Genomic DNA, 24,073 nt, shown 5'->3' with positions numbered 1-24,073 from the left:
TACCATCGTCTCGCGCCGACCTGGCAATGTTTATTGCCAGAACCAGTCCGAAACTCGCATATCTAGCGAAGATCATGTTAGAGGCCAGGGTTAAGAAAGAAAGACTGCTGCTTTTTTTACGTATCAAATATGCAAGAGTGGCAGGAGCTAACTCTAGTCACCTGCGCCATCGTCACTGCTGCCTCCGGCGTTATCAGTGCAGGGAAGTGTCGAGAGAGGTAGATAACTCCCCCTCCCCTAACCCTTTTCAAACCAGCTGAAGAACCACTGTACGAGACCCAGAGCTAACCACGGCCATAGACCCTGGAGAGAGACAACTGGGGCTTCTACCACTTGCCGGTTCCGCCGAATCTCGTATCCCAACGCGCTCCCTGGCCACCACAACTCCCACCGCCATTGGGGCGGAAGCCTCAGCGTCCACTGAACCAAGAAGAAATCCTGGCGAGGGAAGAAAACTTCGTATGTATAGTTATACTTTCCCCTTTATTTACTCTGTTTATCTGTTTGTTGCTAATATTGTCACAATCTATGTAGTGGTTGATCTTGCTACCATTCACGCCCGCAGAGTAACTATCCAGGAGAAGGATATGAAGTTCATCCAGCGCATCCGTGAGCACATGATTGGCCATGCGCCTGGACCGATGATTTCTAAGTGGATAGAGAGTGATAATAATATGGCAATAGAGCAGTAGTTAAACTAGATACTACGTATTACAGAGCGGAAACGAATAATGATGGCATGGTCGCTATCGTCCGCCATAGTGTTAGACAAGACCAACACCCCTGGAACTCCCCGGTCATATATTTATAGTCAACTATATGTTAGAATGACGCACACAGTATACTTCCCACTCTAATAGAATGATTGTCGACTCATCGGCGCGGCAGTTGCTCTAGTTGAAAGACTGTAGTTATATCTACAAGAGGCTACAAAGGGCGTGGAAGCTCTAGTACCTAGAAAAGACAATAATTCTACATGATAATATATCTTGCCCGAGCCGTTGACGTTAAAGCTTTTAACAAACTACAATTAACTAACTAGTATTAACTGTCTACATTCAGTCAAGCCGCCTGCAGCATCCTCAACTAGTCAACTAAGTTTATCGAAAAAGTCTGCAGATATCACAATACCCTACTCCGTATAAAGATTCAAGCCACTGAATTGAGCTCTTGATACCTATTCTTCTTCCACTTTGATATATACGTAGGGCATTTAATCTGAAGAAGAACCGGCCTGCTCGACACTAGGCTTCAAGCTAGCTGCGACTTGGTTGCTCAGAATCGCCGTCTTTGCGGCCAAACCAGTCGGCCCGGCGATGGGCATGCTGCTTATGATATCCAACAGGGGAACATCTGCGCCAACGACCTTTGCGAGCCATACACGGAACTCTACAGCCACAAGACTGTCAACCCCGTTACTGCTTACGCTCTTGTTAGGATCGATATTCTCAACTGAGATGCTCAGCAACTTGGACAGTTTCTGTCTGATGGCGTCGGAAATAACAGCAGTCACCTCCACTGAAGAAGCTGCAGATGCCAACTCCCCTATGATATTCAGTCCATCCTGATCATGTTCTCCCCCAAGGGCACCGGAGCTGGCTGAGCTCTTCGAAGCTAGATGGGTGAAAAGTGGCATATACATCCATGACGGTGCTGGCATGCCACGAACTGCATACTGTTGTGCTGTTGATATGGCTGAAGCGACTTGGATTGGGCGAGTGTCATATCCATCAGGCGTGATGTGCCGTTCGATCATGCTGTGAATTTCGTCTTCACGAACTGAGCCCAGGAGCCCAGCAACCGTCTGGCCAGAAGTCAACCTCTCGCGGTTCTGCGCCACATACCCAACGGTCAAAAGAGCGCCCAAGTTCAGAGATGTGCCGGGAAGGCCAAGGGATACTCGATGTGCCGCTAGAGCATCCTGGAACGTATTACCCGCGGCATAGTTGGCTTGACCTCGATTTCCTATCAACCCATTCACGGAAGAAAGCATAATGAAGAAATCTAAATCTTTTGGGAGAAGACAGTGCAGATTCCATGACCCCTGAACCTTGGGACGGGTTGCTGTCTGGAATTTCTCCAGCGTCATGTTTTCAAACATCTTGTCTGCTATAACCATCGCCCCTTGGATGCATCCCTTGATAGGGGGCAGAGTCTCTTCACATGTCTTGAGGACAGCTGCCACACGCTCCTTATCCGTCACATCACAGGCAAACGCCTTGACTCTGACTCCTCGGCTTTCCAAGGCCTCAATAGTTTCCTGGGCATCGACGCTAGATGGGCCAGAACGAGATAGGAATATCAGGTTTTTGGCACCCCTGGAGGCCATCCACAAGGCAACACTGCGCCCAATGCCGCCAAGACCACCGGACAGAACGTACGATGCATACCCCTTAAGTGTTGGTAGAGCCTGGGGCTGTGGAACGACAGGGACAATATCGTCGCTTTTTGGCATTAGGACCGTCTTTCCCATACCTTTTCCGGACTGCATCACTCTAAAAGCCTCCTCCAGCTGCTCGTAGCTGATCGTATTAAGCGGGTATGGCTCCTTGATTTTTCCTTCAGACCATAAGTGTATGATCTGAGAAAATAGCCGCTTAGCTGTCAGAGGCTTGTAACGGTTGATGGTTGGCAGCTCAACACTAGCTAACACAACATTGCGGAGAAGAGGGTTCTATTGATTATTGAGGTCAGTATATCGCGGACTTCACTGTCCCTGGGTAAAAAAAGCAATGCTATACTTACCAGTGATACTCGACCGTGATTTTGGGCATCCTTCTTGCCGATTTCAATGAACCTGCCAAACGGCGCAATGCAGTCCCATGTTCGACGAAGGAATTCACCGACAAGGGAGTTCAAAAAAACATCGATACCCCGGCCATTCGTCATTCTCATAATTCCCTGGGCAAAGGATAGATCTCTGCTTGAGAAGATATGATCCTTTCTCACACCGTAGCGGCTCATAAGAACCTCTGCCTTTTCAGCCGTTGACACGGTAGCGAAAACTTCAGCGCCAACTATGTTCGCAAGCATGATGGCAGCTTGTCCAACACCTCCAGCGGCGCTGTGAATCAGGATGGTCTCTCCTTTGGCTAGCTTAGCCACTTCGTATAGACCGTATATGGATGTGATGTAGACGGACGGTAGGGACGCTGCTACTTCAAAGCTCATATTGTCTGGCATAATCGCTGCCAGATTCTGGAGAGACCGCCCGTAGGTTTGGAACGCTCCAGTCTTCGTATGGCCATCCATATATATCACACGGTCTCCTGGCTTAAAGTCCTTGACTCGAGAGCCAACGCGAGTTACAACGCCTGAGCCTTCGCTCCCAAGTGTAATGGCATCATGCTGTCCCATCGCAATCATGATGTCTCTGAAGTTCAGTCCTACGGCTTTGACCTGCACTTCAAGCTGGTCTTCGCCCAGGGGCTCGAAATACGTCATATCGCTTTCAAATTGAAGTTTGTTCAACATACCGGGGGCCTCTGTTGTAAGCCTCACGGGCCCCTGGGCTTCTGCTTCGCCAAGACTCATCATCTGAGCCTTGGGTTTGGAAGATTTCCTGGTCAGGTAATCATTCATCTCAGTGGCACTGACAAGTCGGTTGGTATGGATAACACCCTCCTGAAGGCGATATTCTGCGTTACTTTTACTCTCATGGCTTTTTGCAAATTGATGGTCCACAATATCTGTAATAGCCTGCACAATTGTGCCTAGTGGCGTTTGGGGGCTCAAGATTTCAAGAGATGCCAAGTTGGAATTCTCAAGGTCCCTCTCCCATCGTACTGTTCGCATGATGCCTGCAGCCATGTTGAGATGCGGATCAGCTGTTGAGTCTCCTGTAATCCATAAAACATTCTTGCAAATAGACAGAAGGCTGCGGATATTGTTGTATTCCTGTTCTGAGGGGTCGGCCAGGATAGGGTGAAGCAGTTCAATTAGCGAGACACAAAGTACATCAGCGAGTCCACTCGCATCTATTTCGGACAATTTGGCTATTTTGTAGTGCAGATACCCATATTTCTCCAATAATCTGTCTTTGAGTGCGGTAGCGACTGCTTCCTGTCCTGAATCTGCCATGAGAATAAGGATATCATCCGGTATTTTGGCCCTATATGTTTCGCCGCCAATAGCAGACGCCACAAAAGTGCTGATACCGTTCAAATCTGCATCATCCCAGTCTTGTAAAGAGATCTCAATGTCTGAGAAGCGGGTATCTTGAAGAGCTTTTGCCCATTCTCCTTTATTGATAAAAGGGCACCATTTACGGACGTCTTCAACACTAAGCCACCAGCCTTCTAAGAAACCGAAAGCCACGGGTACAAACAAGAAGTCTTGTCTAATACCTTCATGTATGATAAGTCTCCCGTCGGGTTTGAGAAGTTGGCGAACGTTGGTCAATGTCTTCCGAAGGTCCTTTGTTGCATGCAAAACGTTGCCTGCAACAATGATATCGTATTCCCCTAGAGAAAATCCCTGCTCTTCTAAGCCATTTTCAATGTTTAGGGAGGAAAGTTTGAGAATGGGCTTCCAGGCTTTGAATCTCTCCTTGGCTTTTTCAAAGAAACTGGCAGAGATATCAGTGAATTCATATTTAGCAATATTTGACCCACTGCCGGATGTATTATCATCCCGATGGATGGGGCTGAGTGTCTCGAGGAGGACAGCGGTCAAACTGCCCGTCCCAGCGCCAATTTCAAGAATGTTCAGGTCAGTTTTGCTATGTGCGATCAGTTCAAGGCAAGACCGCAGCAGACCCCCAAGGTTCCCAGCCTCTGTCGATTCAGCATACACTTGATCCAGGAGATCATCACCAAATAATAGATGTAAGGGATCTACCTCATTTTTTAGAACTTTTGCAATGTTAGAGCCTGCCTTGATACATAGCTCGCCCTCTGGACTTCTTGAAGCCACTTCCTTATAGAGATCTGATTTGAATGCCTGGTCGTCCTTAAAATCTAGCCATTTTGCCAGAGGTAAGTGAACCATTTTGTCAGCCTTCAAGATGCTGGCCTGGAGCTTCAGCCAGCCATAGTAATTTTGAAAGTGACCTTCAAGGGATTCAAGCGAGATACCTTCTAGTTCGTCCAAGGCATCCATGATCAACATCATCGTAGCCAATTGAAGTTCTCCTACCTCTTGCCGTCTGAAGTCAACAACACTTTGGGCGACGGGGGCGACGTTTAGCATCTTGTTTGATTTGTAAAGGTTAATATCTGGCTTCCACTCTAGAGTGTGACAGAGGCTGTTGCTTCGGGAATCAGTTGAGTCCGTATTTGAAACTGGGGCAGCTTTCAACCCCTTAATCATCACCCTAGGATGGTTGACCTCTGCGCTCTGCGTCCAGGATGATGATGTCCGTGTCATACTTCTGTGCCGCAACCATCTTAGATTTTCCATGGCCATTGAACATATGGCCAGGCCTGCCTCCGGTAGCGGCCGAAATCCACACCTCTCGCATAAATGTCGGTAGCATGGCTACAGGTAGGGAATCCGCTTCCATGCAGTCCAGAATTGACATCATGGACATGTGCAACATGCTATCAAGTGTGCATGGGTGGATAATGTGTGGACGCATAAAGTTTTTCGGCATCGACTGAGCCACATTAGGGACGGTAACCACTCCAGTAGCCTCACCTGTACCATTGGACATTTTAACATTTGCAAGATTCCGGAATAAGGGTCCAAAAACAAGCCCTTTATCGGACATATTCTCATAGAATCTTGTAAGGTCAAGTGGGAATTGGCATTTTCGGGCTGCAGCGACCATCTGTTCCTGCAGTAATATGAATTCTTGCTGGGTTTCAAATCCATGACCAGTGAAGTTAGGCTTTGGATCCGTCTCGACGGAAATATAGCCGGTGTGCTCAATCCAGTCATTTTCGGTCGCGTTCCAGGACATGATCCTGAAATCGGACCAAACCTTTGACCGCTCGGAGCTAGACTCATCCATGCGAGACATGTATAACATCACTTCAATGCCATCCCTAGTATCGGGGATATGCAGGGCTGCTTTAATTGAGATGTCCCGAAGCCGAAATCCTGACACAGGCAGATCATGTCCTGAAAGCTGGTGAGCAGCTTCCACGGCCATGGCGATATATCCCACTCCTGGATAGATATAGCTGCCCGTCATGACATGCTCTTTAAGCCATGGGTTTTCATGTACCCTGATCACATTTCGCCATCTCGGTTCATCCGCATTCCAGTCATCAACAGGCACGCCAAAAATATCGTGAACCGGGTGCTCACGCAGTCGGAAATTTTTTGTAAGCCGCGATTCAAACCAAATTCGTGACGTATGGTTGAAACTGTACGGTGGAAGGTCGACAAGTCGCTGAGGGATATGGTGATCGATGATAGGGTTAGATTTATGCAAATTGATAGGGTATCCTCTGCATTTTAAGGTAGCGGGAACGCTTAAGGCATTATGGAGACCTGGGTTGTTTCGGTTTAAGATTGTTATATAATTAATAGGGGCAGAATAAATATGGGCGGCTATGCATTGTTTAATGGGGCCTTGAAGTGCTCCATGGGGTCCAATCTCCAGGATATCGTGAAGAAATATGTTTTCAGCAGAGTTATTGATACTTACCGGCTTTTGGCCTTTTCTGATGGGTTGAAAGCAAGCGGAAGTAAGACTTTTCGTGAAGTTGACCGGGGAGACCAAGTTATCAACCCAGTACTTGGCTGATTCCAGTTCATCCACGCCCGTTAGCTGGCCAGTGACGGAAGAAAACATGGCAATGTCCGTTGAATAGCTGATTTTATCATCAGATTTAAGATCACCAAGCAGTGTGAAGTATGCAGTTGCAGCGGCGTCCATGTGGTTTGAATGGTAGGCATTACTCACAGCCAGCTTCCGCGCAAAAATATCGTTAGCATCTAATAATATTTTCAAGGCATCGACCATAGTTTCATCTCCGGAGATGGTATTGCTGATTGGGCTGTTATAGCATGCGATAATGAGTTCCCCAGACATATTGTGGTGGACTTCTTGCATATAGGGCGCCAGCTCAGTTTCCGATGCCCCAACGGCCTCATGGCGCCTTTGATAGGGTATTTTATTGATGATACAATCCCACGGAAATAGGCGGCTCTCCAAGCAGATTTGCGACCTAGCTTTCCAGCAGAATATGCGGCGGCAATCTCTCCAGAAGAGTGCCCTACTACTCGAGATGGTTGGATGCCCCAGCTATATAGAAGATCAACTACCCCAATCTGCAACGCAGCACATGAAACATGAGAGACGGCTGGTTCATTAATCTTTGTAGTAGATTTATCTCTGTGGAGTTCCTCTGTAAGGGCTATTAGTACTGCTTAAAGATAATACCGGAGTACTTGATATTAAAATCGTGACGTACCTATTAGGGACCAGGCACAGCCTAGGCTCTTCAAATATTTCTCCGCCTCGCCTATGCTTTCTCTGAATTTGGCATAGGCAAATAATTCACGGCCCATTGCAAACCACTGAGCGCCTTGACCAGTAAATACAAACCCTAAATTGTGAGTCTGGCTTGCCCGGACAGGTTTTTGGAGGCGAATTGCAAGGTCTTCTGAGAGCTCGGAGACAGTGGATGCAATAGAGTAACTCCTCCAAGCAAATTCCGAGCGTGATTTGCAAAGTGTATAGGCCAAATCAGACAAATATTTACCTTCCTGGTTTTTGTCCATGTCTGGCAATGTTTTCAGATGTGCAGAAAGAGACTCTGCATTGCGAATTACCCCGTCTTCATCGAAGGCAGAAACTGGGAAAGTGAGCGGGAGTAGTCCCTTCATAGTCACACGGCTGTAGGAATCCCCATTGGCTGTAGCCCCATTTGATATTCCACTGGCTACGATTCCGTTCGAAATACTGCTGTTTTGCTTAAAATAGCTTTGCGCGCTACTGCTTATTATTCGGTAACCATTCCTCTCAGCAGAAGGTTGAAGTTGACACAATAACTCTTCGAGGTCCTTTTGGGTAGGGCGGATAATGGTGGTTCTGTGGGCGGCATACAACTTGTTGGCCGCTAAGTAGGAATAAGCGTCTTCTAGAATTGCATGGGAATTTGTCCCGCCAAATCCGGTACTATTAACAGAAATCCTCCTTATTCCGTTCGTAGGCCATTGGGTTATTTGGGTCGGAAAGTGAAGCTTCCAGGAATCAAGTGGGATCTTCTCGTTAACTTTCTCAAAGTTGACATTAGGAACAACAATGCCAGACTCAAGCATCATGACGGCTTTCATGACGCTAGCAACTCCGGATGCGCCCTCGAGATGACCAACCCCTGATTTCATGGCACCAATGTAGAGTGGAACCTCCCTTGTGCTAGTCTCAAACGCATGAGCAATAGCCCGAGCCTCAATTGGGTCTCCCGCTGCAGTGCCAGTCCCATGGGCTTCAACAAAAGTGGTATCCTTCGGATCAAGGCCAGCTCTTGCATAGGCATCACGCATGAGCGAGATTTGTGCTGAGGCATTTGGCAAAGTTATCCCGGCTGTGCGGCCGTCTTGGTTAATGGCGGTACCACGCAAAACAGCTCTGATAGTATCACCATCCTTAACGGCATCCGAAACTCGCTTAAGGATTAGGGTTCCAACACCTTCTCCACGAGAATAGCCATTTGCTCTATGATCAAAGCTGTAGCATTTACCATCAGGGGAGAGGAAACCATGGTGTGACATAGCCATGTAGTCATTTGGCCATGCAAGTAAGTTAACGCCAGAAACCACAGACATATCACTCTCCAGGGTTCTCAAACTTTGACAGCCCAGGTGAATGGCAACCATGCTGCTGGAACAAGCTGAATCAACCGTTACGGATGCGGACTTAAAATCGAAAAACCAGCTTACTCGATTGGCTAGAATGGAATTTGCGGATCCGGTAGGTTTGTATTTTGCTGTCGCCTGTGGATCGAAATTCAGCCTTTGGAGATGATCGTGGTTGAAACCACTCACATACACCGAGGCGTTGGAAGACATAGCTTTGTCCAAAGGTATGCCAGCTGTGGATATACTTTCGCGGTCAGCCGTTAGTTTTTATGAGGAATAATATAGCTACCACTCTCCAAGACGGACCATTTTCCAGTGCATGATACACATTTTCGAGCAGAATACGCTGCTGTGGATCCATTGTCATAACCTCGCTCTTCGTCAGGCCAAAGAAATTGGAGTCAAAATTGATTGTGTTCCCAGTGATGAAGTGGCCGCCTATTTAAGTTAGCGGGGAGGAGGAGGCCAATTGAATAAATGCTCGGAATACGAAATACCTTTTGAGTGAAACTGATGATATTAGGTTAGTATTAAGTATTTTAAGCAAGATGATCCACGTACTTACTGTGGCTGCATGTTCAGCATCCGGGTGGTAATGGGCTTCATGATTGACCCTATCGCTAGGAAAAGGGGTCGAAGAGTTTCGAGCCTCCAAAAGAAATTTCCACAGATTCTCATTAGTATCTGCTTCTTGAGGAAGACGAGCAGCCATCCCAATGATAGCAATGGGTTCTCCATAGCCTCGGGCCCCTAGAAGGGCACCATTGGCACCTGGTTTTCCTATGAATGGTGACATCTCGAAGGTTGTGTTCGGTTCGTTTATAATTCGCAGTGGTGTCAGTCTGATTATCCAAGATCTTGGAATTGAAAAAGTACAAATCCCTATTTCTTAACCAAGACGCGGAGGAATCAAGGGATATATATATATTATACGGAGTTCCTTCCGGAAGGTGTTCGCATAATGATTCCATGGAGGGCAAAAAATGTCGGGAAAGCCCATGGAGACCCAATCCATGGAAGTATGGTATACTCATTTGTGGAGGCCTATAATGCCTTCCATGTTGAGAATTTGATAGTTATGCAGCTTTGCCGACAAAGGATTTAGTTAACTAAAAACCGGTTGCGTTGCTAACTGGACCGCATGACCAACACTCGGGAAGATGAGATTCCATACTGCTATGTGCGAATGGATCAGGCGATTAGATACTTATCAAAGGAGATATCACCATCATCCTTTCAGCGTGCATGGATCGGAGTTGGTTACAACCGACTGTTTCGGGTAACTAACCAATCGGCTAATCGTTTAGCCGATAACTAGCCGACTAAGTTAGTTAGCCGCCAGGCCGCCTGAAACCTCAACTTCAAGCCAGCAAACAACAGACATACAACGGCTCGATGCCTGATGGGAACTGCTCAGTTATTCTAACAGGAACTCAATCTACTTGCTGATCTAGGCATAGACTCTTTTTTGAGTTATTCATGGAAGTATCGAAAAAGATTTGTGGTTCATGTCTAGGGCTTGGGCGGCCCTGCCTTTGCGCTCTTCGTCTTACAGGATAAAAATGCTCATGCACGACATTAGGTTACATGAAGGGCCGATTTGTCTTAATCATACTCCGTACGAGAAATAGACGTCTAAGTTTCATTCCCTATTCTAGGTGAGTACTTGGCTACCAGTCCTGTACCTATTTGCCATGCATTTATCATCCCTTGAGACGCTTTCATGCGGTTCGGGTATAACAAGAAGGGTCGAAAACATGGCGTGTATGACATACCCCATGGGAATATTGTCTCGCAAAATACCCCTGTAACCGCATAAGATCGAGACTTCGGCATTAAAAGAAGCAGACAAGATGCGGATAGACTCTATGAGTAGGACGTCCCACCTGCATCATGGTCGCAAAGGAAAGGGTCATCTGCTCTACATCCGTCGGAAAATGATACCCTTGAAGGTGCAGCCTTAGAGGTTTGCATGCAGAAGCCAAAAAGAAAAGTGAGAAGCTGTTTAATTACCTCATGTTTCTACAGCTTCATATATAACCCTTAATAGTTACCGTCGCGCATAGGTATCAAACCCATCGTATAACGCGAAAGGCGGCTATGATATAAAATTAGGGTTAGCTTCCTAACCGTTAGGGTGTGAATTGTTCGCGCCAATAGCTTCACAGTACAACCTGGGTGTAACTGTTCGCTGATTTGCATTAATCCTCCCTCATCATGGAAAAGCCTGACTCGCTTCAAGCTCACTTTTGGCGTAAAACAGCTGGAAGACATGGTAAATTGACCATTCTGGGATTTATACTGCACCCTGCGCGACCACACCACCGGTACACCTGCTTAAAGTTCCGCATGTTTATTCCAACAAGTCTGATCAGGCATATCTATGTTATATACAAGCCAACCTCCAAGATCACGAAAATATAGGTAATGGTACCAATTGTATCAATTGCTATGGAGAAGGAAGCTACAATTCCTCCAAATGACAAATTTTGGGACCGTACCGATACCTCCCCTACTATTATCTCATACATTTCGTCGAGTTTGTCGAGGTTGGCCAATTGAATAGCAATAGCTGCTTGGTCAGGATTAAAGGCAAAAGTGCATACCGCAAACCAACGTGAAATTCTTGAGTTCAGTTGATCAACTGATCTACACATGATGCATAGCTCATCCCTTATAGCAATATCTTTGAAGTAATTGAAAGAAGCTATCATCCTGCTGCATTAATGAACGCTTTGCGTGGATTCAGCCAGCCATTTCCGACAGTTCCCGTATGAGCCTCGCAACCTTCTTCATATCAGCGTAGCCTCGAGGAAAGTCATGGCCATGGTCGTGGAGAAATTCCATCATCATTGCAGGCTCGCACATCTCCATCAATCCCAGACCCCAGTGCCGATTGGTAGCCGTCGGACTTCGGACATGCAGAGTAGCAATATCAATCAGCGCCCCCTGAATGATTCCATCATACCTAGCTATACCTGTGATCCCATCCGTCATGAAAAGCCTAGAATCAGCGAGTTGTCTCGTTTTCAACTTCCCCAGCTGCAGCTTTATCTGCTCAGGGTCATAGTCCGGGTGTCTCTTTGCCTCCTCTTCGCGGACCCGGATATTTGATGGTCGCAACAGGATTTGATGGGCCTCTTTTGGTGCTGACTCTTCAATTACACCAGCACACACATCCATCTCAGAAATTTTAAAGACTTCAAGTGGCGTACCAGCATTGATAAAAACAGCCCAGCGAAATATACGTTCATATGGAAGCCTGGAAGGGTTGTTTCGACGATCTCGAATCAAAAGCTGGCCTGCAAGGGCTGCGCCTCCCGAATATCCAATTACTCCGTCAAAGGGCCCTTGTTGTTCGATCAACTCCAACATTTCATCTTCCACCTGCGTGATTGATGATGCAGATATAGGGTTATAATAGTTGTACAGTGGTAGCTCGGAGAACGAAGTCGTGAAAAGCGACCAGTTCCCTAAATTGCTATTAGCCCTTTAACTATTCTACCTGCAATTTTGTTAAGCTTTACCCTCAGTATGAGGAACTGTTCCCTGCACAAATTCGAACGAGAAGTCGGGCAAATCTGCCCTGAAAGATGCTAAAACAATGTTATTAGTGTTAATTTTTCCTCTTAATAGTCTGAACATACCTGTCTGCAATTTGAATATCTAGAGACGTATTAGTTCTCTAAGGTGTCCAAGCGAGCTGGAATTTGCCATCCTTACCTCGTTATTCGAGCCCTGACCATGAAGACAAAGAACCTTCATTCTGGATCTGTATGAGTTTGATATATTCTTGAGAAGGTAGAAAAGTAGAGGTCATTCGAAGCTGTGTACTTAGTTAAGTGCATACCTAGGTAGGTAATAGAAGTCGAAATCAGGTCAATGTTAAAGATTATTTCGCCCAAACGGTTGTTGACTACTAAGGAATAACCGCTTAATTAAGTCCAAAGCGACTCGCAATTCGCAGAACTGGGATAACAATTCGCGATCCTGCATGCCGTTGCTGCCCCTGTTCAAACCATGGTAATAAAGAGAATCAAGGATCGGCTTTGTAGTTAGCTACTATTGACCCGCCACTTTCGGAATTGCATGGAACTGGGCTAGATTTTCTACTTGCATATTACAAACGAGTGGAGAGAGGTAAGATATCCATATTCATGCATTTTGTCCTACAAACTTGCAAATGTAGCGTGTATGGAACATTGATTCATCCATCACTTCTCGCCGGCCCTTAGCTCGACGGGGATCGCCTTTTCACATCTTACCAACTGGCACTAATTGCAGGAAATTTTCGAATAAAGCTTCACCAAGTATTGTTTATCCCCTCATACCTGTTTCTGGAGAGCAGTGAAATTTGAGTACCCCGGATCTATGGAGTCCACAGAAACAAACCGACAGAATCAGAATGTGATTGAGCTGTCCAATACATCAGTTCTCTCCACGGGCATCAATGAATCGAATACGACTCATGGAGAAATCCATATTACGAGGGATAGCAATGACGAGGCAGAAGGGGAAGACGGTCTTCTTCCGATCACCAAATCTCAGTTCCTAATGCTCAATGTTGCACTTTGTGTAGGGATATTCATGGTCACCTTAGACGTTATCATTTTAGGTTAGTGGCCAGCTTCTTCCCAGGCTATCTTGATCAATATCCGCGCATAGCTTACCATTGAGAAGCAACCGCCATTCCGACCATAACTCACGAATTTCACTCTCTCGGAGATGTTGGTTGGTATGGATCAGCGTATCTCTTGACCCAGACAGCATTCCAGCCAACTTTTGGAAAAGTGTATAACTATTTCAACACTAAATGGACACTTTTAATGGGCATTATGGTGTTTGAAATTGGCTCCATCCTTTGCGCGGCTGCAACCTCATCTCCGATGCTCATATGTGGCCGTGCCGTGGCAGGTTTTGGGGCAGCAGCTATCTTCTCGGGGGGTGTGAATATCATAACCATGATATTCCCCTTGAAACACAGAGCTCCGTTCTTGGGCCTAATGGGAGCTATGATCGGAATGGCTATGATTGTTGCACCACCCCTGGGAGGAATTTTGACAGATCGTTTTAGCTGGCGGTGGTGGTATGTACTTGTCCTTGGAATGGGGTGAACTGAGCCGTGACAGCTAATTGTTTTCGTTTCCTCAACTAGTTTCTGGATTAATTTACCATGTGGAGGCCTGATGGTCATCATTATAGTGCTCTTCTTAAATCAGACTGCGCAAATCTCATTTGGTCTGAGTTGGATGGAACGCATTATAGCACTTGATCCTGCCAGTGCGCTACTCCTAGTGTCTTGCATCACTGCACTTCTGATAAGCCTTCAGTGGGGAGGTGAACGGTATCCATGGTCACACCCGAAAGTATTGGCTTGCATTATCACTGCGGGTATATTACTAGTAGCATTCTACGCTTTCCAGTCGTGGAAGGGAGAATCAGCAATGATCCCAACACGGTTATTAAGACAAAGAAGCATCCTCGGGTCTTCGCTTGCCGCTTGCTTCCTATCGATGGCATTTCATGTGTATGTTTTACCCGAATGAAGCCATGAAGCGTAGCGATGGACTGACAACTGCCTAAGACACTCGTACTATCTCCCAATATACCTCCAGGCTGTGAAGGGGCTAACGGCCGAACAATCGGGAATACAAATTCTCCCTTATCAAGTCACCAATAGCCTATTTTCGCTAGGAGTGGGCGTCCTAGTAGGTATAGTCGGATGGTACCCGCCTTTTCTGTGGCTAGGAACACTTGCTTTTGTGGTTGGCTCTGTCCTGTTCTACAAATTGGATGTCGATAGCACAGTTGCCGCGGTCGTTGGATATCAAATTATTGCAGGGGCTGGGGTGGGAACTGCAATAAATATCCCACATATAGCGGTACAAGCCATCTCCAGCAAAAAGGATGTTTCTTCAGCAAGTAGGTTAATACTCCACGCACCAACTCAGATTTGATCGCAACAGTTAATGTCAGTGAACCATACATAGACGCTATAGTGTTTTTCTTCCACGCCCTCGGAGGAGCAGTTGGAATAGGTATTGCGCAAAACATCTTCTCAATTTCTCTTCAAGAAAATCTCCCACTCACTGTACCGGATATGGATATTTCGGCTATCATTGACGATAGCTCGGCGAATATCCGCAACCTGATACCAGCGGAGTACCTGGCAGCTGTTTTGAGAGTGTACTGCTCATCAATAGCGAAAGCTTTCATACCACCAATTGTCACTGCGTCCCTAGCATTTGTTTGTTCTCTTCTGTTGGAATGGAAGTCCGTAAATACAGGGTCTTCTACCAGTTAGTTAGAGAAAACGATTCCCCCTATCCTCGCATCGAGAGCTCGCCAGTTTTGCCTATTCCCCGAGCAAACAGATAAGCATCATTGATCTATGGAAGAATTCAACACTCCCTTTGAATGTCTCTATGCAAAGTTAGGTAGACAAGTAGACAGGGCGAAGAGCAGTAGATATGTTCAAACTCATCAAGTGTTCTTTTTTCGTCTCGACTTCATGATATTCGGCAAGCTTTGGCCCGAACCTTAAAATGGGTGAATCAGCTCATCACGTGAGCGCGGCTAATCGGCTCCCAAGTCATTCCCGGGGTTACGTATTTTTGCGGAGACAGACGATGAAATGACACACACGATGACAAAAGACTTAGAGGAGCAAAGATACAAAGGGCGGCGCCCTTGAGACACTGCAGAGCTGAGAGTTGTTTGATATGGGTGCGGAGTAGCTATCTATAAAATGTCATAACGTCGTCTCTAGCACGCTGTCCCTCTAACCCACCCCAGGGTTTCCTCCACCATGACTACCCATTGCAGCCGTATGGCAAAACGAACTGGATACGCTGGTATATCGCTGCGAAGCCCATGTTTGCGCAGGTATTCAAGCAGTTGTAGCCAGGCGGTGCCAAAGGAGCCAACATTTCGGCCGTTTTCGGTCGATGTGCCACCTCAGGCTTCGCGCGAACCCCCAGCGCCATCTTCTCGTCTGAACTCGCTAAAGGATGCAAGGCCATTCTCCTCCTTCTTGACAGATACCTTTAGCCGGCAGCACGATTACCTTCGGATCAGCATCACCGAGCGCTGTAACCTACGGTGTCTCTATTGCATGCCAGAAGAAGGCGTTCCTCTCTCTCCGCCAGAACATCTGCTTACTACACCAGAAATCGTATATCTTTCGACCTTGTTTGTATCACAGGGAGTGACAAAGATACGGCTGACGGGTGGGGAGCCTACTGTGCGCAAAGATATACTACCGATGATGCAGGAAATCGGCAAGTTACGCCGTGATGGGCTGAGAGAATTATGTCTGACGACAAACGGAATATCGCTCCACCGTAAGCTCGATAGTATGGCTGAAGCAGGGCTAACTGGAGTCAACTTGAGCCTCGATACCCTTGATCCTTTCCAGTTTCAGATCATGACAAGACGGAAGGGATTCGAAGCTGTGATGAAAAGTATCGAAAGGATATTGGAGCTAAACGAGCGTCATGCTGCCGGTATCAAGCTCAAGATAAACTGTGTGGTCATGCGGGGAATGAATGACCAGGAGATACTCCCTTTTGTCGAAATGGGCCGTGATAAAGCGCTTGAGGTACGGTTTATTGAATATATGCCGTTCGACGGGAATAAATGGAGTAAAGGGAAGATGTTCTCTTACCAGGAGATGCTTGATGTTATTAAAGCAAAGTATCCGGGTTTTGAGAAAGTGCCTGATCACAAGAACGATACCAGCAAGACATATCGAGTCCCAGGCTTCAAAGGGAAAGTCGGTTTCATTACCAGCATGACACATAATTTCTGCGGGACATGCAACCGTCTCCGGATCACCAGTGACGGGAACCTAAAGGTGTGCCTTTTTGGCAACACAGAAGTATCTCTAAGAGACATGATCCGGCAAGGAAACAACAACCAGCCGATCTCTGAGGATGCCTTGCAGTCATTGAATCTCCTTGAGTCGGCTAGACAGGCTGCCCGAGCGGAGGACGAAGGCTATCCAGTGAATGAGCGGGAAAGAGAACTTTTAAATATTATTGGCGCCGCTGTCAAGCGTAAGAAGGCAAAACACGCCGGGATTGGTATCTTGGAGAACATGAAGAACCGTCCCATGATACTGATCGGTGGGTAGGATTATTCCTCTTTTCTTCTTATTCTTGAATGATGATATATAAACCACTCATTTATGTATCCTGTTTATGATACCATGGAATTATATGAGCCCATCGTGATTTTTAAATGATTGGTTGTATATACATGCAAATATACACTTAGGCGTTGGGTTTTTTAAATACAATTACTAAGATTGGCTTCGTTTTAGATGAAACTGCTAAAAATATTCACCGCCGCAATCATCACCTGGTGGTGGGAACAACCTTCCAGACTTTGCCCTCACAGAGGGCAAACCCCTTTCGTCCATGGCAGTCTATCCCAATGCATCTCCTTGGTGGCGGCAGGCCAATGTACCAGTTCTCCCGTTCATACTCTACTTCTAAAATTTCGGCCGGCGTGGAAACACAGTCTTCAACTACGCTCAAATCACAAGGATCCGAAGATACCACCAGCATTCCCGATCTCCCAACTGAATCCCATGCAAAGCTCCCCCATCTTACTCCAGGCGAAACAGTCCATATGACCTCAATAGGCCATAAACCAGAAACCAACCGTATTGCAACTGCAGTGTGTCGAGTCACATTCTCCAATCCAACGCCTATATCACTTCTAACCACCGGCGACGGTCTTATGAAAAAAGGGGACGTGCTGTCTGTTGCACGCATAGCTGGCATAATGGCAGCTAAGAAGGCAGCTGACCTCATCCCACTGGCCCATCCTGGCCTAGGAATAACGGGTATAGAAGTGGACGTTACCATATGCCCGCCACGTCCAGAGGGGGAAGGGAGTATCCCGGATGAGCAGAAGATGCTAAACCATGGACTTCATGGTAGCATTCTCGTTACGTCTAGTGTTAGCTGTCTTGGACGAACAGGGGTAGAAATGGAAGCTATGACATCCGTTTTAGGTGCTGCCCTCACAGTATATGATATGTGTAAAGCTGTGGACAAGGGGATGGTGATAGGTGAAGCTAGAGTCATTCGAAAACGTGGAGGGAAAAGTGGTGATTGGGAAGAAGGTATTCGTGTCAGTAGTTCCAAGCACAGCAGTGGTTAAAAGAGACCCAGGTCTATCCGAAATATAATACATAGCAAATCTGGATATAAGAAACTAACTTTGGCATAGAAATACATGTTAGACCGTAGGATGTAACTAGAGCTAGATATAGAACATGCTCTCTGCTAGATCCGTATGCACACCCCAAAGTCATTTGGACTCCGACTCGTCATACGAAGTAGCAAGGTGATCTCTCGGGTGAAACGTATCATATAGATAGCATCTGCCCCTTTCATATAGGTCATGTGTCTATAAACTGGTATTAGTTATATAGCAGAGGAACGCAATGAAACAAAACATACCATAGTTTGTAGCTCATCAGCAGTAAAATTATTGCCATCTTTCAGAACAACGTAGTGTGCTGGTCGACATGTTCCCTGAATTCCAGCATGAGCAACCATGAAGAAGTCAAATTCCCGGGTCGTGGTACAGCCACGATGACCACCGTACCAGGGAGAACATTCTCCGAATTTTCATCTAGGGGTTCGTTCTGGACCGGGTAGAACCTGGGATAATTCAGCCAGCTCTTTATCACAAAATTGGTCACCTATTTATAATTCAGGGGTAAAACCTGTGGTCATTTTTACCTCGTACGGTGCCGTTTCCCCACAATTATAAGAGTGACCTTCGGACATTTGCCGTTTCGATAATAGTGGTATATCGCATCTTCAATCGCTGGCAATTCAGTATCAAGTACCTGCTTATACTGGGACTCGGAGACGCAGTCTCTGTATACAATGATTTTCTCTGGCATGTGGGACTGGTCTTTCTAGCTTTTCAACCTCTCGATGACCATATCACCTAAATCTTTCACCATTTCAACACGATGAGCCTGAGTCCAAATGCTCGCCGGCCACTGTCCCAGCATAGTGTCACAGTTTGCAACAACACCTGCTATACTTGGAGCATCTGTTATAGAGTCTGTTCCTGTGGGATGTGTCACATCAATCCCCAAATACATAATTGGATGAGGCTGAGAATTTATCATTGATTGAACCTGGTGATTCACACCTCCGAGCTTCAGGTCGATTTTAAGAGAAATATTTGCCAGATATGAAGATTGCATGTTAATCTGTAACGGTTCTCCTGGACGGCCGTTCCTCGGAGGTTTTGGCACTACACAGAGTGTATGACAGCCATATTTCACATCAGTGGAATATTTGACCATAGAGTATATCTCTGCGTCATATCGAGGGAGGAATATGATGGTGAATTACTGCCTTGTTTTCTTGATACGCGAAAAATAATCCTCAAGGAATTTCTCATTCTCGCTTTCATCTCGGGCCAGCTTGATAATGTCTGTAAAAACACGATCCGTAGGCCAATTAACCCCATAGTTGTTCATATGTTGTCCTAGCTGGGTTATAAATGGCCCGGTTTTAGGGGTATCCTGAGTTAGATGGGGCGTAACGATGAGACATCCAACGCGGCTGTTGTGACCAAATGGACCGCGCTGGTTGAACCTGGTATTTTTTGAGAGGTTCCAGCTCCCTGGCCGACTTACAGTCATTGGGTATTTATATACAAGTTGGGGAGGTGATAGTATGGACCCGGTAACAGCGAGCATGTTCCCTGCAACTTGAATTCCAAAATCTTTCTATAGTCTGTCTATTAGCAATTGATCATAATCATAATTAGAAACAGCTTTATAAGACGGTTGCATCTTACCGGGTTTTTAATATTACCAGTGTCTCCTATTATCCCCATCAGCGGTAGACCTCTTCTAGCTATTGAATTTGCGTTATCACTGGGCCGGCAACAAGCCACCCTGATCATATCACTTGTCCCTTGGGATGAAAGGTATTGCCGTGCTGGTTGGCCAGGGGTAACATGGCAAAGTTCTGCTGGAAGATATACCGGTCTGCCTTTCGTGCCTACATCTACCACGATCTGATCCTTTTCGATAAGGTTAACTTCATACGCTGTGTCAAATCATTAATACTCTGTAGTTACTAGGTAATGTGTAAACTGCATAAACTGACCTTGACGATAATATTCCCTGACACTGACTTCCTTTGCCCTTCCTCCCCTAGACCATTCAAATCGTATGTTGTCAAGTACCCGGTAAATTATTTCGTGTCGCAATGGCCCGAATAATTTTCATTTTAGGCGCATCATTCGGGTGCGTTGTTAACACTCGGACTTTTCGGAGGAATCCATCAAGCTCCAGCAATCTCACGTCACTGCTAAATCTTCTTCCTTGGTCAAACCCGCATACCACAGTGTGGAGAGTATCATCGTGGTAGAAAGCACTAGTGGAAACGTTCAGGTTTAGAAGAAGCCCGCCAGTTGATGGTCTCACTGAATGGAAAAACCAGCGAATAACATCCAGCCCAGCCCTTATATCCCGTTTATTATGTTGATCATAAAACGGGAAATGCTTTCTTTGGCCCAGGAATTGAATTTTTGATGATTCGTTTTGAAAATGAGCAAGAATCACGTTGAGCGCTTGAATGGCTTTATTCCTTGTCACGATTATATGTCTCAATGGAAGACTTGAGATCGTCCAAAACTTCTCCCATTCGAAATACCCGCAAGAGTTGAATGGTTACCCTGTAAGAAGGCGAATTAGGAGATAACCGTTACTCTGTTTCATAGTACTAGTACTGGATCGTCAATTGCTTCATGTTGAGCTTCTTAGTGCAGATAATTTGATCCTTGTAATTAGTACTAATAGGGTGGGAGGTTAATGATTGGTGGTTAACAAGTAATGATAAAAGTCGGCGTGTTCTATGGCGGCTGAGTTGTACTTCAGGGTCAGGCAGAGCGTGATACTGATATAGAGTGACTGATTCAAGCCCCTGTATTTCAAAGTAGTTGGCCCAAAGCTTAACCTTGTTTGAATTATATCCAGGTCTAACAATAGGTTTCGAGGGAGAAGTGTGGAAGGATAGATTCATGAGCTCTGTTTCAAGCCCGGCATTTCTTTTTGCTACCACGCTGTCTTCAAGTCTCTTCACCTTTTCTGGCAGAATATGCTGCCCTCCACTAATTGAGACGGGTTAGAAGCTGCGCCCTGAAAGCAAATAAGGAACGTACTCGTGAATTTCAGATATCCGGCTGCCACTAGTGGAGGAAATCGTACTCCCAACACAGCGTCCGCTTCGAGGAGTGAACGATTGCCCTCTTCCTCGATATTCTCCCCTCCCAAGAGACCTGCTGCGGCCTCTGTATCCGCCTTTGGGTGGTCGGTCGTTGTGAGAGCCTTCGCCATCTGCACTGGACCGTCTTTTCCAACCTCCTGTGTCCATTTTGGTAAACGTGAAAGCAACCTTCTAACTGATATATTATCGTTAGACATATCAATTAGGGGTGCGCTTGGCGGATATTTTGTAGAACGTAGGATATATTTATAGTGCCTCATTATCATACTTGATGTTTGCCCGTAGATTCGTTGCTCAAAGACAAACAATCAGCGGACGGGACAGGCATCTCCAGGTAACAAACAATTTCCCTGTTAGGATTGTTAACTATCTAGCTAAGAAACGGGGATGTATACTTAAGTAGACGGTTGTATATTATGCCGGGGTATGAAGCCGGCCATGATCAGGGTTGCTGCATCTCGCTGGAAAACTACAGTGGAACCCTTCCACAGAAACGGATCCGACGAGTTTCTTCTAGTGCGAAATTGGGGCTATGTAAACAACCAAGTTCAATTCTGCTTCTGAGGGGCTTCCATTTGTTATGGTCGTTCCAGTCAGATATTGATGTTGACGGACTGCGGCAGAGGAAATCTTGGTGGCCGCAAGAAATAACAGACGCCAATGTTGGACGGTATGCTGTTTTCAGGTTGTAATTAATCTGTATGACAGAATACTGTATTCAAATAAACAGTCTAAAAGTAGAGCTAAAGGGGACTTTTTATACACAGATAGCAGGAGATTACTCGCCATCACTAGGGTCATCCTCTGCCATACTGGCATCCTCGCTGTCATCGGCTTTATTCTTTTTCTTATTCTGCCTCTCTTGCTCTCTGGTGCTTTCTAGTAGCTTTGCTCGTTCGGCCCTCTGGACTCGTTGGGTTTTGACGAATGCACCGAGGGGAGTCGTATCCCATTTAGTTTCTTTCAAAAACCCTTCTACTTCTGCCCTGTTCCTAGGAGCAAATGTAACCTTTGCCCTTCTCTCTTCAACCCAACGGCAATTTGCCTCAATTTTCTGTACCAAGAGCATGAAAATCTGGGATACCTTGGGATTCTTGTTCCCCGAGGAACGAGATGAAACTTCTTTGAGCCAACGCTTAAGCATCACGATCACCGGAAGTGCAAGTTCAGGGAAAGCGATATTCTTGGTCCAAAGAGTAAAGTATTCGGAAAGAAGTTCGGAAACCTCCTCAGCAACACCATCTTGGTATACCCGGGTTCTAAGATATGATTTGGGCGTACGAATGGTGGTTGAAAAATCCAGGGGCCGTAATGTGCTTGCCTTTGGGGGCTTTTTCATCTCTGCGGAGTTCAAAACTTCTAATAGGGCAGATGACAGAGGTATGTAGGTTCCAGTAGAAAGGGACAGTCGGAGAAGAGATCGTGTGAGCTGGAAACGAAGAGGGAAGTACTGAGCTGTAGGGATGAGCCGCATAGCGCCAAGGATAATCTGAACAACAGGATATATCAGAGGGCGGAGTGCACATTGCTTTCCCGCCTTAGCTTCGACCAGAGGATCGCAGTGGGCTGCCAGAACTCTAGACCAGAAATCCAGCGAGTGTACATACTGCCAGTTGTAAACAGCCTTGTACGAATCCTTGGTTGGATTGGTAATGCTGCCTCTCAAATGGATAGCAAGCTGTCGAATGAAGGTGAATCCTGTGGTATAGGAAATATTCTGGTCAATACCCCAGAGCTCTGCCGCAGAGTTCTTCATCAGGTTTATCCCGGGAAGAGTGTGAACTGAAGTGTTGCGACTACCTTTAACGACACCCTCATAGCTGGCTTTCAAAACTGCTTCTCGAATTCCAGCATCCCCAATGACCAGTAGCTTCCTAAGTATCAAAAAGGCGGTGATACGCGTAGCCTCTGTGTTTGATGCCTCGGACCAGTGACCAACAACCGTCTTAATCAGGGCTTTGAGCAGCTTTCGGAATTGTAAAATATACGGAAGCATGGGCTCAATAGAAGATATCGTGAGCTTCAAGGCTGCGGCGTCAGAAAGGGTAGTGAGGAGCTGGTGAATGGAGGAGACATGAGATTTGATGAGCGGCGTCAAGGTTTTGAACTTCTTTGAGTCGAGAGTAACTCGTATTTTCCCGCCAGCGGTTTCTTTGACCGGCAAATGGTAATTCAATACTTTCGGGACTTCTTCAAGCGCAGTTATCAGAACTTGGTGGTATACATCTGGGTCGGAGATGGTGTATTTTCGGTCTTCGTTATCCCCCTCATCAACGTAGGCGGCAATACGGAATGCTAGTACAGCCTGCCTTGTGGCTCGTAATGAATGTTGAGATAACATCGACTTCTGCCACTGTTTTATCACTGGCATCTTGAGTGTTTTTTCAGGCATCAAGTCCGTTTCTTCGCGCTGCTTGGACTTTTTGGACTTTTTCGCGGCGGGAGCTTCCTCTCCTTCGGCTTCGCTGAGCTCGTCAATCTCAGCAAAGTCTCCATGGTCTCCAAATGCCAAAAGTTCTGCATCATTCTCTTTAAGGTATTTGTAGAATTCAGGGTCTTTATCCTTCAAGGCCTCCAACTGATCTTTGTGAGCCTCCAAGTTGTCTGAGCCACTCTCGTCCGACTCTTCGCCCGATTCCATTTCACTATCATCATTATCCGTTCCAGCTTGCATGTCAACCTCTTCTTTCTCTTCCATACGCTTTCTTTTACCTGTCTTCGGCGCGACGTCCTTTTTCTGTTTCTTGGAAGATTTCGTAGCTGCCGGTGCATCTGCAATTTCAAAGCCGCCAGCGAAAAAGTCGTCTACGGCCATATCCGCAAACGAAGCATCCTGCTTGGCATCTGAGGTCGATTTCTTCTCGCTTTCCTGTCTGGCAGCTTCTTCGAGCTTTGCCGCGTTTTTGGCCTTCTTTTTATCTTTGACTTGATGGCGCTGTTTGACTTTTGAAAATTCTCGCCGCCGGTCAATTGTGTCCCTAAGGCGGTTCTTCTCGAACTTCTTGGTTGACTTCTTGATCCCCATATTGAATAACCCCAGCGAC

The 24,073-nt window shown here is 46.3% G+C and overlaps 8 protein-coding genes across 8 annotated transcripts; 4 read left to right on the top strand and 4 right to left on the bottom strand.

The window, feature by feature from the left end:
- Positions 1 to 129: 129 nt before the first annotated feature.
- MGYG_07198 (hypothetical protein) lies at positions 130 to 692 on the top strand (the record flags this gene model as incomplete). Its single annotated transcript, XM_003171151.1, has 3 exons — positions 130 to 196; positions 301 to 459; positions 535 to 692. The coding sequence occupies 3 exons, from the start codon at positions 130 to 132 to the stop codon at positions 690 to 692; spliced, it is 384 nt and encodes a 127-aa protein (XP_003171199.1).
- Positions 693 to 1,213: 521 nt separating this feature from the next.
- MGYG_07197 (hypothetical protein) lies at positions 1,214 to 9,550 on the bottom strand (the record flags this gene model as incomplete). The annotated part of the gene is made up of 8 exons (XM_003171150.1): positions 1,214 to 2,674; positions 2,746 to 5,228; positions 5,329 to 7,195; positions 7,243 to 7,298; positions 7,365 to 8,987; positions 9,061 to 9,192; positions 9,252 to 9,264; positions 9,320 to 9,550. The coding sequence occupies 8 exons, from the start codon at positions 9,548 to 9,550 to the stop codon at positions 1,214 to 1,216; spliced, it is 7,866 nt and encodes a 2,621-aa protein (XP_003171198.1).
- Positions 9,551 to 11,499: 1,949 nt separating this feature from the next.
- MGYG_07196 (hypothetical protein) lies at positions 11,500 to 12,519 on the bottom strand (the record flags this gene model as incomplete). The annotated part of the gene is made up of 4 exons (XM_003171149.1): positions 11,500 to 12,227; positions 12,282 to 12,350; positions 12,402 to 12,420; positions 12,478 to 12,519. The coding sequence occupies 4 exons, from the start codon at positions 12,517 to 12,519 to the stop codon at positions 11,500 to 11,502; spliced, it is 858 nt and encodes a 285-aa protein (XP_003171197.1).
- Positions 12,520 to 13,125: 606 nt separating this feature from the next.
- MGYG_07195 (MFS gliotoxin efflux transporter GliA) lies at positions 13,126 to 15,191 on the top strand (the record flags this gene model as incomplete). Its single annotated transcript, XM_003171148.1, has 6 exons — positions 13,126 to 13,369; positions 13,435 to 13,840; positions 13,910 to 14,281; positions 14,339 to 14,676; positions 14,745 to 15,001; positions 15,063 to 15,191. 6 exons carry the CDS (start codon positions 13,126 to 13,128, stop codon positions 15,189 to 15,191), a joined length of 1,746 nt encoding a protein of 581 aa, XP_003171196.1.
- Positions 15,192 to 15,562: 371 nt separating this feature from the next.
- Positions 15,563 to 16,888, top strand: MGYG_07194 (hypothetical protein; the record flags this gene model as incomplete). Its single annotated transcript, XM_003171147.1, has 1 exon — positions 15,563 to 16,888. The coding sequence occupies one exon, from the start codon at positions 15,563 to 15,565 to the stop codon at positions 16,886 to 16,888; it is 1,326 nt and encodes a 441-aa protein (XP_003171195.1).
- Positions 16,889 to 17,190: 302 nt separating this feature from the next.
- On the top strand, positions 17,191 to 17,925 carry MGYG_07193 (hypothetical protein; the record flags this gene model as incomplete). Its single annotated transcript, XM_003171146.1, has 1 exon — positions 17,191 to 17,925. The coding sequence occupies one exon, from the start codon at positions 17,191 to 17,193 to the stop codon at positions 17,923 to 17,925; it is 735 nt and encodes a 244-aa protein (XP_003171194.1).
- A 343-nt stretch (positions 17,926 to 18,268) lies between these two features.
- MGYG_07192 (hypothetical protein) lies at positions 18,269 to 18,679 on the bottom strand (the record flags this gene model as incomplete). Its single annotated transcript, XM_003171145.1, has 2 exons — positions 18,269 to 18,431; positions 18,513 to 18,679. 2 exons carry the CDS (start codon positions 18,677 to 18,679, stop codon positions 18,269 to 18,271), a joined length of 330 nt encoding a protein of 109 aa, XP_003171193.1.
- Positions 18,680 to 21,807: 3,128 nt separating this feature from the next.
- MGYG_07191 (nucleolar complex protein 2) lies at positions 21,808 to 24,054 on the bottom strand (the record flags this gene model as incomplete). Its single annotated transcript, XM_003171144.1, has 1 exon — positions 21,808 to 24,054. One exon carries the CDS (start codon positions 24,052 to 24,054, stop codon positions 21,808 to 21,810), a length of 2,247 nt encoding a protein of 748 aa, XP_003171192.1.
- Positions 24,055 to 24,073: the final 19 nt, after the last annotated feature.

Source organism: Nannizzia gypsea, genomic scaffold (genome assembly GCF_000150975.2).
Source record: "Nannizzia gypsea CBS 118893 supercont1.6 genomic scaffold, whole genome shotgun sequence".
Lineage (NCBI taxonomy): Eukaryota > Fungi > Ascomycota > Eurotiomycetes > Onygenales > Arthrodermataceae > Nannizzia > Nannizzia gypsea.
Note: the sequence above shows the minus strand (reverse complement) of the source record. Positions and strands in the feature narration are given on the sequence as shown.